Source organism: Fukomys damarensis, unplaced genomic scaffold, assembly GCF_012274545.1.
Source record: "Fukomys damarensis isolate Sample0158 unplaced genomic scaffold, DMR_v1.0_HiC HiC_scaffold_15, whole genome shotgun sequence".
Taxonomy (NCBI): Eukaryota; Metazoa; Chordata; class Mammalia; order Rodentia; family Bathyergidae; genus Fukomys; species Fukomys damarensis.
In genome coordinates this window covers 57,597,027-57,610,018 of record NW_022900927.1, presented here as the reverse complement: position 1 = coordinate 57,610,018, position 12,992 = coordinate 57,597,027, and the positions used below count along the sequence as shown (strand labels likewise).

Below are 12,992 nucleotides of genomic sequence, written 5' to 3'. Positions count from 1 at the left end.
CACAGGAAAAGTGATAATGAATTACCTTATTATTTTATAAATCTATTCTAAATTACTGTGGTCAGAAAACTAAAGTTTTGCTGCTACTTGGAAACAGTAAATTTATACAGAAAGGATATTAACAAATATTTTTGTGCACATATTTGTCCCAATATATATATATATATTTCCACTGAGCATAATCTTTCAAAACACTGATATACCACATAGACTTTTAAAAACTCTTCTGCAGCTGACAGTACAGCATAACTTCTTAAAATCCAAACAGAAAAATCTTTAAGAATTTATAGCATACGATCTTTACTATGGTCAAATTTGCAAAGTAAATGTGGTGAAATGCATGATTGTATTATACCTCTGTAAAGCCTAAATGAATTCTTCTTTCAGAACTGTTTCACCAATATGATTGTCATATGGACGAAATCATTTAAAAAGGTACAACATTTTCATTTATCTTTATTTAACAAACTATATTCTGCTTAACATGTGCCGGCACTCTTCAGCACTTAAAAACGTTCATTTTATCACCTTACTTTTTACTCCAAGATATGAAATAAAAGGAGCCATTAATAACTTTTCTTTCACCATGAAGTCAAATAATAATGACAGCATCAAAGTTTCATGCTCTGTACCAACAACACAATGGAAAGTCTCACAGACTGTAGCAGTATTAAAGGTGAGTGATTTCTGTGCCATCATTCCATTTTTAAGCTAATCATTATTTCTCACACAAGAAGTTCATCTGCAGGCTAAATGTAGCTCCTCTAGTAGAGAACTTGCCTGTATGTTTGAAGCCTTTGATTTCCAGAACCAAAAATGAAACAAAAAATACACAAAGCCAGGTAGGATGGCTGTAATCCCTGCACCCCACGAAGCTGAGGTAGGAGGATCATAAATTTGAGCCCAGCCTGGATAACTTAGTGACTTGACAAGGCCAATGTCTAAAAATAATGAAGAAAAATGGTCTGGGGATATAGGTCAGTGCAAAGCCCCTGGGTTAAAACCCCAGTAGCAAAAACAAACAAACAAACAAACAAAAGAACCACAAACAAAAGTGCACCAAATAGAATAAACAGAACAAGAGCATTTTCTGAACTTTTCAAAAACATGTAATTTGAGTTCTAAGTTCTAAAGAAATTGCTAAGTATAAATATTTGGGGAAGGAGAAAACCTTCAAATACTAGAGAAGTAACATTTACCTGCTTTGTCCTGAGCAGTAACACCTCCTTTTGCCACAGCTGTTGGCAGGGGCTGTGACAGAACTGTGGCAATGGCAGCGGGGGCTGCCTCTCTGACAGTTCCAGAATTCTGCGCTCCCCCCACACTTGCGCTCACAGTAACAGTCCGTTTATTCACTGCCACAGCCTTATTTGAGCAGCCTTTACTTAAACTTGACTGAAAAGAAATGGAACATCCAAACACTCAGGTTACTAACGTTTCATACTATACATTAATATTTTATAAATCCCCTGTTAAAATGTACTGTCCCTCACAGATGTTAAGTTGACTTGTGGAGCGGAGTTTCCCTGTGTACCAAAACAAGCTTTTAAAATACTCAGAGATATATAAGAACTAAGCACCAAAAACATTTTAAAACTAAGAATCAAATAGCTTTATACTAAAATCATTTAAAATGCTATCAAATAAAATTATGAAATAATACCATACTTTGACAACACAGTTTCATATTTTTTGTAAAATAAAAAATGCTCAAAGACAGTATCTCACCTTCGTAAGCACAGGGGAGCATTGAAACACTATACACTGCACAGATGTCTTGTGGGCACTGATGGTTTTAACCGGTGACTTCAACATCCTTAAATCATACTGATATATTTTCCCACGGGAAGAACCAATAGCCAAAGTGGCTCCATCAGGCATGAAATCAACCGCAGTCAGAGGTGTCTCGGCCACTAAAGTTTTCACTAGCCTTTGGGGAGGGAAGCAAAGTGTGTGCACATACGTCTGTATATCCAGGCACAGAAGCTTGTATGAAATAGTATTTCAAAACCAAATTATTCGGCATTGGGCAAATAGCATACATGCCCCAGTACTTATTTAAAGTAGAATTTCAGGCTGTCTTAGATACAGTTCTAATAAAATAATAGGTAAAGAACGGCTGAACAGCATTATGGAAACACCACATTTTGTAAAATTATGGAAACACCAATATTTTGTAAAATAAGCACTAATAAGATATATTTAAAATAATAAAAATTTGAAAAAAGCACTGCTGAACACTGCACCCTATTCACTATTCACCTCTAACAAGTACAGTCTACATCTTCCAGAACTGCACCTATTTCTCCCAGAATTACTACTTTGGCAGTGAATGTGATGGACTCTTGCATGCTACTCCACCAACCAAAGTTCCAGCCTCAGGGCTGAGGAGGCTCTAAGTATCCACCTTCCACTGACTGACCTGCTTAGGTCTCGGGAGGACCGTGACCTTTCACAGAGCAGCAGCTGCTGCTTTGGACCAAAGAGCTAAGAGGAACAGAGTCCATGAGCCTGAGGTCACCAGGAGAAAGGACACTGATCTGATCAGAAGCTGAGCACGGTGCTGCTGCCTCCTACAGGTGAAGAACGGCATACACGCAGGACTCTCAGTGAAGCATTTCAAAAGAGAACAGTGGCTGGGAACAGAAAAAACTCTACCATCATAACAAGGCCTGGGAGCCCCTATTACTCTCTAACAGCAACATTAACATCCCACATGGTCTTTAGATTTTTAGTCATCTTGAAAGCAACTGCAGCACTCTTGCAACTGGTTTTTGTGGGAGTCTGGGCGGGGTAGATAATCAAACAGATCTATAATTGAAAAAGGGGCACAAGAGCACACTCAGCAGAGTATATACTAAGTGGGGGCCATTTCGTCCCTGGAGATATGTGGCAATTTCTAGACTGTTTCGGCTGTCACAACTCAGGGAATGTTACTGAGATTTAGTGAGCAGAGGCCAAGGATAAACACCCTACAATGCCCAAGACAGCAACCTGCAACAAAGAACCTTCTGCCCAAACTTTGCTACAGAAAATGAACGTTAAGGCAAATTAATCGTAACACTTTAAAAATACATTTAGTTATACTTTAAAGAAGTATGCTAAAGATGTGAAATCATTAAGACGTGATCCCTAACATTCACTTTACAGAAATATACTGATATCCACTCCCCTATTTGTTCTGAATGAGAAGAAAAAAAAATTCAATTGTATTAGTCGCAAACATTAGATCTCCTGGACATTAATCAGAAGTCTGAGTGACAAATATTGTATGTCTGTTAATGATTTAGTAATTACTTGTTACTAAATTGAGAAATGAGTCTCTCACACTTACTTCTTACATGAAGTGTCATAGAGGATGATTCTTTTATCCAAGCCTATGGTTACAAACAGCAATTCATTGACAGGGGAAAAGCAGATGCCTGAAGCTGGGGCTTTATGTGTACTGCCGAAGTTATAGTACGGACTCTGACTATTCACGTCCCAGAGAGTTACTAGTCCATTATCTGAAACACTGCCCAGTAGCGATTTCTTATACACTGAGTATTTCAAATGCCGAATAGACTAGAAGACAAAAGAATAAATTTTACATAATTATGCAAACTATAAAAGTCAATTATACCATTCATATGAGGGTTAGGACTTTTCCAGTTTAAAGAGCAACAGATTTCAATCACTAATACCATGATATTATTCAGTGGGTTATAAGATGACCCTGAAAAATACAAATATTCTATTGAGTATGTTTAGCATTCTATCATCTTGGAGTATAGCATCCTCAACTCCTCCTTTTCAAAAGAAAATTACAATCAATATGTTGAGATTACCTACATTAATCCATCAAGGTTGGAAGATCTATCATAAATACAGGAATGAGTAACACTCAAATCATGAACAAGTGCAAGAAAACACTGGGAGAGAATAAAAAATAATTATTTCATATTTTTCTAGAAGTATTTTAGATACTTGGATATATTCCTTTGAATCTGAGTATGTGATGAGTTGGTGGCAATTTAACATTTGAATCACCCTATGACATTAATCCACAAAGGAAGAGTTGAGAGCACTCTGGACAGGTGCTGAACTAGACCCCACTCTCCAAGTCCAGCCTGAAGGCACAGCGGGCCTTCCTGAGGGCAGTGGAGATGCTCTCCCTTTCTAGTTTCAGCTGGATCAGAATAAGCTTATCCAGGCTCAGTAAACAGATCTTGGAGAAAAACTGGCTGAACTTTACCTAGTTCTACTAAAGTAGGTAAATTAGATGAAATGCTCAAACAGAATTAAAACAAAATACCGTAAGATCACAGAACCGGTAGATTCTCAAAGTTCACAAAGTAAAACAATGTCAACCACTGCCGGAATGTTCCCAAAACATTCTTGAAATATTGTTATCTAGAACAAAGCTTACTACTTTATGTAATACAACTTTATAAACAGTTCATTAAAAATGCATTTATGGGTTACGTCAAAACTTAAATGCCAGATATTGCTCCAAGTTCTTGGGACCTCCATGGCATCACATTAAGAAAAAAAGAAAGGCTAAAGACAAGCCTAGGTGCTCCTCTCAGATAAACCTGTGGCAAATCGAGGCTCAACTAAACTCTTTATGGTTTAGGTAAACACTTAAAACTCTCCAAACCTGAGTGGTCAATTACAAGCCATAAAACACTTGTTTACCTGTCAAGACCATCTTGTACAGCTTTTCTGTACAGATCCAGACACTCAGCAGCTGCCAACACATCCTCTCGGATTCAAACCTTTCTGGTTTTTTTCTGCTTAAGTTTCATCATCCAATCATCTTTTATATATACACTCTAGAATGACCCTTAAGTAATAAGGACACTAACTTCCATCAATGTCTGCCCTTTAATCCTTTGATAATAGTAACAAAATCATTTCTGAATTTTCTACATCTATTAAGTCATCATTTTTTCAGAATATTAAGATATTAGCTAATAACGATCCTGGATAACCACTGATCCATTACATTATTTAAAATAAATATTACTTCATTTTGGTATCAGCAATGTTTACTGAGCATTTCTCCTGTTACAGATTATTTTTTGAGCAGGAGACTACCAAGAAGCTTATGGAAAATAAAATTCTAGCACTATAAAAAAATGCTGTTTTTCTTACAACACATTATGACTATGTAAGAATATTTGCACTTGTGAAGAAGTTGGTTTCTAAATATAAAAATATAACTCACTATTGGTAGGGGTATGATAAGCATTCTTTTTGGGGGGGGATTATTTTAGAGACAGGGTCTCACTACGTAGTTAATGCTGGTCTTTAACTCACTGTGTAGTGCAGGCTGGCCTTGAAATCCCAGACGTCCTCCTGCCTCAGCCTCCCACATGCTGGGATTACAGGTGTGTGCCACAACACATGGTTGATAAACATTCTTAAAGGACTGAGAAATAAATATTTTTATGCCATTGTACTGCAAAAGCGGTTAGATGAAGCGTAGATGCAAATGGCTGTATTCCAATAAAACTTTATTTACAAAAAAAAGCAAACAGTCCACGTTAACCCCTGTCAAATACACTGGATTTTTTTTAATCATAAAGAAAATAAAAATTATCCATAATCCTACCACCTTGTTAACATCTTAGGAAGGATTTTTAAAGTATTTTCCTATGTGTTATGTATGTCTGTGTGTACTCAGTAAAATATATCAATAAAAACCTGTTATCATAGTTTATCATTAAAACCATCATGTCAATGTTGTCTAGTAAATAACTCTAATGGGTAGATATAAATGTATGAGCTTATCAAATTATATAAATAATATAGTGTTAGACCTTCAGGTCGCTCCCAATTTCTAAAAATACTATCATTTTTAAAAACCATTAATTTATGAAAGAATTTGTATTTCACTGTTGCTCATGCTTAAAAGGTTCTTGACTGAAAAATACCAAATGACCATTTACCTCTTTTCTTTCACTGCCCATTGTCAATTTTCTATTGGACTATTAAGATTTTTAAAATACTAATTTGCAACTGTTAATATAACAAGAACACAAATGCTCTCACAGGTTGTAAATAGTTTCCCAATATCATTTAAGTTTAGGTTTGTTTCTGTTTTTTTTACTTCCGTTTTTGTCAGGGTTTTTAAATTTCCATCATCTAAATTTACTAATCTGAAACAAGGAGATCAGTATATGGACAAAGAACAAACTCACTCCTGGACCTTTAACCTGTTGTTACTCATTGAAAGCATCACTTGTGCTTTCTTCTAAGGCAGTCAGGGATTTGAAAGTTGCTTCTGCTGAAAAATAAAAACACAAAGATTCCTCACTTGGGCCTACAGATCCCCACTAGCTAACAGAAAGAGGAACAAAGCTCGACCTTCATTTCAGAGCTACTTCCTTTATTACCTTAAATACATGGGTCTGGCCCTTGCTTAGCCATGCATATAGGCTGGTTAAAGAGGAGGGAGTGAAGGGACGGTGCGTTGTGAACCTGTAGCAACACCAAAGAATGTACTGAATAAACATGTACTAACAGAAAAAGAAAATATATATAATAGCGGGCAACAAAAAGTTGATTCGCTCTAAATTTAAATAACATACCTCATCCCCCTTCAAGAAGATGACACCACAATAAAGATTTACAGGGACCTTCAGCAAAGGAGCCAGAGTCCAATCACCGCCCTAAACCTGTGGTCACCTTGGATTCCAGCACAGCCTCCACAAAACAGAGACTGTCCCAACAGGAATAATTAGCTAGAGCAGAGCAGATTAAACATCAAGGGCTTCTCCAATAAGGACCTCTCTGGTACCACTGTACAAAACCAGATCTAAAGACAGTCACCAACCAGACCCTGGCCCACCTCAGCCACTCTCACTCTTACTGGGCCTTACTCCTTTCTTATCGGGCCAGTCTGGTTCTATCCACCAGAGTTGCATCGCTTCAGCTTCTCAAGCTCACACCGTCTCCCATCTTCTCTTACATGTTACCTCCGCCTAACTCCTCAGCCCATGCCTCTTACTGATGCTTCCTTAAATGCTTCTCAGCACAATTAAGAACCTGCTCGGATCAAGCTGAAGTTCCCAACCTCTTTTTAAAGGGGACATCCTAAACCCTGCCTGATGACAAAACTTGTAACTGATGACTTATGACTCTGTTCCTAAATTTAGAAAAATTTTCCTTTTTCACAGAAAAGAAAATGTTAATATTATTGTCTGATACAGTAGCTTTGCAGTACCAAGATATATACACATACATGAATACATACACGCATGTAGTTTAAATCCATTCCCTCCCTCTTAATTCCCAGTGTGTCTTATTTCAAAAGCACTAAACTATCATCTAAGCTACTATGTAGTTATCTGATTTTCATTCTCAATGGTTTACAATATATTCTTCATAGTATCATAGCAATAACATCTTCAAAATAGAAATCTGGATTTACTTCTGCTTAAAATAGAAATTTTAATTGAAGAATTTAGGGAAGCTAGTGGTTAGAATGGGGGGCTCCTCTTCAACACCCTCACCTACATATATGTGTAGAAAAGCAGGCCCAAGACTTAAGAAAGCCCTGCTGCCCAGGTTGGTCCTTGGCTGCCATGTGGTAACCTGGGTTTGGGAGGTATCCCCCTATCCTGACAGGAACGATTCAAAGTACCTCAACTGTACAAAAGAGGAGGACTTTACGACTGAACACCTGCTTTCTTTCTGGGCATTTGAAGCTCTGGTATGCTCAATGCAGAAAGGATGCCTAGGTAACCAGTCTCCAGTAAAAGCTCTGGCCGATGAGTGTTTAAGCAACCCTTCCTGGGAGACAATGCACTCGTGATCACACTGTGAAAATGGGAGTATTGCCTAATACATTAGCTCTGCTGGGGCTCAGCAAATGATGACCTCAAAGTACCAGGATTTAAAATGCTCAACACTTTGAACTTGTGAAGCACCCTGAGGTTTCTCTAACCTCCCAACTCCCCTATTCTCTGGATCCTCTTTCTCTTAAGAAGTACAGGGTGGGCTTCCTCTGAAGCTTCCCCAGGGAGTTCCTTCAGAAGGAATACAATCTTCTAGATCCCCTCCCTGAAATCTCATTAACCAGGGAAGAGTCACCACTGGAGAAGAAACTAAACTAGGCCACTACACTTTCCGGTCTGACCCGAGACACCTTTTACACAGCAAGACAGCCTTCTGCAGTGTAGTTCAGCCCCTCACCTCTGCAGAACTTGTCACTACCTTCACAGGAACCCCAGGAACGCTGTCCCCCACTGCCTGTTCTGTGGACCTACCTGTCTCCCCAACAACTCACTTACTCCCCAGGGAAATACTCACAGCTCCCACTTACCAGTGAGCTAAAATCCTCAATGCTAAATTCATTCCTGATAAAATAACTCTTTTAAAAATGTAATTAATAATTAGACTTATCAGATCTCTCAGGTGGGCTTTTTATTATATAAATATATATATTTATATATTTATATTATATATCAAAAACATCAAAATTTTCACTTAATAAAAGTGGATTTAATGTATACTTCATTAGGTTATACACAAAATCTCACTGGCTGTATCTAAAGCTCACTTTTTAATCTAAGGAATCAATACAAGAGGTCTGCATTTTTAACTGCTTTGAAAAAGGTGGTCATTTGAGAATGGCAACACAAGTTAATCTATATGAGGAGAACACTGACGTGCAATTATAACCTAAGAAAGTCTGTCAGCCCCAGCAGTTCTGCAGAAGCAGTGAGGCTCTTTTTCACTTGCAGAAAGACACTGCGATCCACACAAAACTAATAGCTTCAACTCAGCTCAGGCATTTCAAAGTAAGATTCTAAATATATTCAGGCAATCTCATTTCTCGTATGAAATTCAGTCTGATGCAGATTCATTGAGACTCCAAGGATTTGTCACTTTCACTAAGAAGTCAATTTGATCATTAAGTATTTCAAATCACAGAAACAAAAATAAGAAAATTTTCAATTTAATCACAGTTGTGTTGTGTTCTAACTACTATTTTTTTCAATAAACCAACATAGAAATTTGGCTGAAAAACAGTATATCTGCATTCAAAATGTCAACTTTTGACAGACTTGAGATTTTCACAAACACTGTTTAAATTTAAGAAATTTATGTATTTGAAATCTTAAATTTGTAGAAGTCTTAGTACTTTTTCCAAATGAGAGATCAAGTAGCAACTCTACGCTTTTGGTCAACAATAGACAAGGTATAACTAAACCATTTTTAGAAAAGGAAACTAATTTTAAAATATTTCAAATATTTCATTCATGTCAAAGGAATGCTTTAGTATACAGAATCACAAAACCTATAACTTTCCTCGAAAGAAAACTGAGACTGCATCCTCACATATAAGGGTGCCAACGCCTACTTCCTAGTCCATGTACTCTGTTATAACAGTGTATCAGAAAAAAATGAATACATCTCAAAAGCTCTCATACCAGTCCAAGTCACGAAATAATTACTGAGCCAAGTTACAACTGGTAAAGCAGTATGGGTTCAGAGGGAATGCATGAAACCTAAAGATGTTCAAATCAGTCTGGAAAAGCAAATCACAAAAGCTGTTTCAATGGGTTGGTATAATCACTCACCAAATGGTCCCAGGAACAGTTAATAATACCCAGTGACCTCTTACTATAAATTCATACTGTGATCAATTTCAGTAACTCATTTAACCATTAAAAAAACTGAAAAAAGGATATTATCATTCTCACTGGACAGATGAAGAAAGGGAGCTTGAGAGTTAAGTGACCTGCTCAGTTCACCCAGCTAGCTAAGTGCTTTACCCTAGGGCACACCAAAGAAATGTGATACCTGCCATGAAAATCTGTACCCAAAGATCCTGCAGTGGTGCAGAAGGCCCAGGCAGGAGGCAAGGATGCACAGGAAAATCTCAAGTTCTGGCTTATCTAACCTTGGATAAGACATAAGCTTTAAGCATTACTGTTTTTCTAAACCGTAAGATAAATTTGACTCAGTTCTTCTACGTGAAATAATCAACCAAAATTCTTTTAAAATCAATAGTATAGCAAACTATTACCTAGAATTTTTTAAAATATGCCTTTTATGTTGTGAAAGAGATACAAGTAAATTTTGGACTCTTGTACAAGAGTCCACAAGAAAATAGTATAAAGTTTCAGAAGCTTTGGATCCTCAAATACTTACACATCTCACACAGCTATTCCCGAGCTAGAGAGATCCAAGAGAAAACTCTGCTGCTACTCTACAAGATTATCTTCAAAACAGTTAATTTAGAGGAATGTGGTCTGAAAGTCTTGGAATTGTACAAAAGGAAGTAACACACACTCCACAAACTAGTAGCAAAGGACAGAATGTAATATAAACCAATGATCACAGTGCTTAAAACACAATAAACAGTAGTGAGCATTCTATGCAGATGCTAATTTCTGCAGAATGCTGTCCAAATCTTCTCACTACCTACACCCTGTTCCTTTCTCCACCCCAGGTCTGAATGCCTTGGAGTTTTTCTCAGGCTGCCATTTAGACACGACTTTCTCTAAAATGTTTTTTTCCTGACTTCCTCTCAAATGGCTTAGGGTACCCCCTTTTATGTTCCCTTGAACCCCTGAAGTTTAATACTTTCCAAACACATCCTTGGTTTAAATGTTCACTTACTGCTTATTGTTACTACTAAAATGTAAACTATGTCTTGCTCAAAGCCATATCCATAACACTTAAAACCAGTGCCCGCAACACAAATCAGCACTAAATAAGGCGCTGAATTATATGAACCAATGAAAAAAATAAGTGATATGTGGGCCAGGGATTTAGCTCAGTGGTTCCACTGCCTGTGTCGCAAGCACAAGGACCAGAGTTAGATCCCCAGTACCAAAAAAAAAAAAAAAGTGATTTCATTTAAATATTTAAAAGATAATAAAAAGTAACAAGAAACAACACTGAAAGTGTCTGTCATGATACATTCCAAAAGGTGACAATAAGCAAAATAAAAGCAGGAAAATAAAAAGATACAAGTTCTATCTATGATATGCACAGACTACAGAAATAAAACATTATGAATTACTGGAGCTGAATAGTTTAAAATTTCCAACATAAATAATAAATTTGGCCCACGTAAGCCAAGAACAACCTATTAATTCAATAAGATAAAAAAAAATAACCTACAAAAGAAATTCTTAAAATTATTCTCATGCTTAGTATTGAAATGTGAATGCATCTTCCTGAATTTGGGATCAAAACAAAGATACCCACTATAACCACATCTATTTGATGCTGCATTGGAGATCCTAGTCAAGGCAATAAAGAAAAATAAAAAGTATCGATTGGAAAGTAAGAAAAGTGGTTATTATTTACAGATAACATGACAGCATATAAATTGCAAAATGCAAAAAAAAAAAAAACCCACAAAAATCTACAAAATTACTCACTGAATTTAGCAGGATTCCTTGGTAAACGGGTGATGTTTGATACAAACTGCATTTCTGTATACCAGGTCACAGAATAGTGGAAAATAAAATTTAACAGGAAAGAATACAGTTTATAATGCACTGTCAAAAAATCCAATACTAGGTAATAAATCCACCAAAAGATAATACAAGATTTCTACAGCAAAATAACAAAACACTGCTGAGAAAAATTAAGGAAGATTTATATAAATGGGAAAATTATACCAGACTCAAGGATTTGAAGAAGCAATATTGTTAAGATAGTTCTTCCTAAATTGGCCCACAGACCTGATATAATCCAACACATAAATTTTGAAGAGCACATTAAAATCACAGCAGAGAGTATCTTCAAACCTTGGGACAGACAAGATTCTTTAAAAGGACACACACAAAAAGGAAACATAAAAGAAAAGAACTACAAGAATTTCTGTTGGATGTGGTGGCGTTATGGTATATACTTGTGACCCCAGCTACCTAGAAGGATGAGGCAAGAGGGCCACAAGTTCAAGTTTGACATTCAATTAATGAAAAGTCTGATTTCCTTAAGTGTCTTCCAAAACAGAAGCTAAATATCAGGTCTGGCACTCAAAGTCTTTCACTAAGTCTTTCTCATACTCACCTTTCCAATCTTCTCTCATAACAATCCAATATAAAATTGATGTACTTTCCTTTCTCCTTGATTTTATCTATGTTATTTCCTCCATATAAAATGATCCTCCAAAAGTTCTATATCAGCCAATTAAAACCTTTTGTCATCTCTAAGTATATTATACATTCATACACTTATTACACATTTTTCATGTATGGCAACATGCTGAAGCAAAGAAACAAGCCATGGTTCCAGCTATAATGTTAACCCATTGAAAGATAACCCTATATAAATTGGCATCAAATACTTGGCAAAGAGTCCAGTTTATATTTTCATAATCAAAACAAAGACATCAAATAAGTTTTAACTCAGCTGAAATCCTCCCTCCTTCAATTTTCGCTATTTTATTCTGAACATCTTCTCTCCAATGTTCTGAATCACTGTAAGCTTTTTACACCAATCACTCATAATAGCATTTGTATGCATATCTCCCTCTTTCCTAACTCATAAAACTTAAAACAGGGCTTTTTCCTGTTCACTTACTAGCCATTACATTTTCCTTAAACATTAAACATTATACAAATGATTTTTAAAATTGCTTTCCAAAAGTGAAGAATTTCCATACTTTATCTGATAATAGTTAGGGCCAAAGTGAGTGCAAGAAAAAGGATTAAAAGAAGATACACCTTACTGGAAATTTCTGTAGACAACCTCATTAAAAGTAAGCCAAGTGGAGCCGGAGATTTAACTCAGTGGTGCCACCGCCTGCCTCACAAGCACAAGGTCCTAAGTTTGATACCCAGTACAAAAAAGAAAACCAAAATGTATATATAACTGTGTGTGTGTGTGTGTGTGTGTATACACACACATAAAACTATATACATGTATATAGTTTTATGTGTGTGTATACACACACACACACACACACACAGTTATATATACATTTTGGTTTTCTTTTTTGTACTGGGTATCAAACTTAGGACCTTGTGCTTGTGAGG

At 36.5% G+C, this 12,992-nt stretch overlaps 1 protein-coding gene across 1 annotated transcript in view; it reads right to left on the bottom strand.

The window, feature by feature from the left end:
* Nedd1 (NEDD1 gamma-tubulin ring complex targeting factor) overlaps positions 1-12,992 on the bottom strand; it is a 38,390-nt gene that overhangs the window by 13,528 nt on the left and 11,870 nt on the right. Inside the window, exons 5-7 of the mRNA XM_010629160.2 lie at positions 3,335-3,564; positions 1,729-1,930; positions 1,200-1,395 (exon numbers count right to left, since the gene is read on the bottom strand). Of these exons, the coding sequence (XP_010627462.1) occupies positions 1,200-1,395; positions 1,729-1,930; positions 3,335-3,564 (628 nt within the window). The remainder of the gene's footprint in view (positions 1-1,199; positions 1,396-1,728; positions 1,931-3,334; positions 3,565-12,992) is intronic.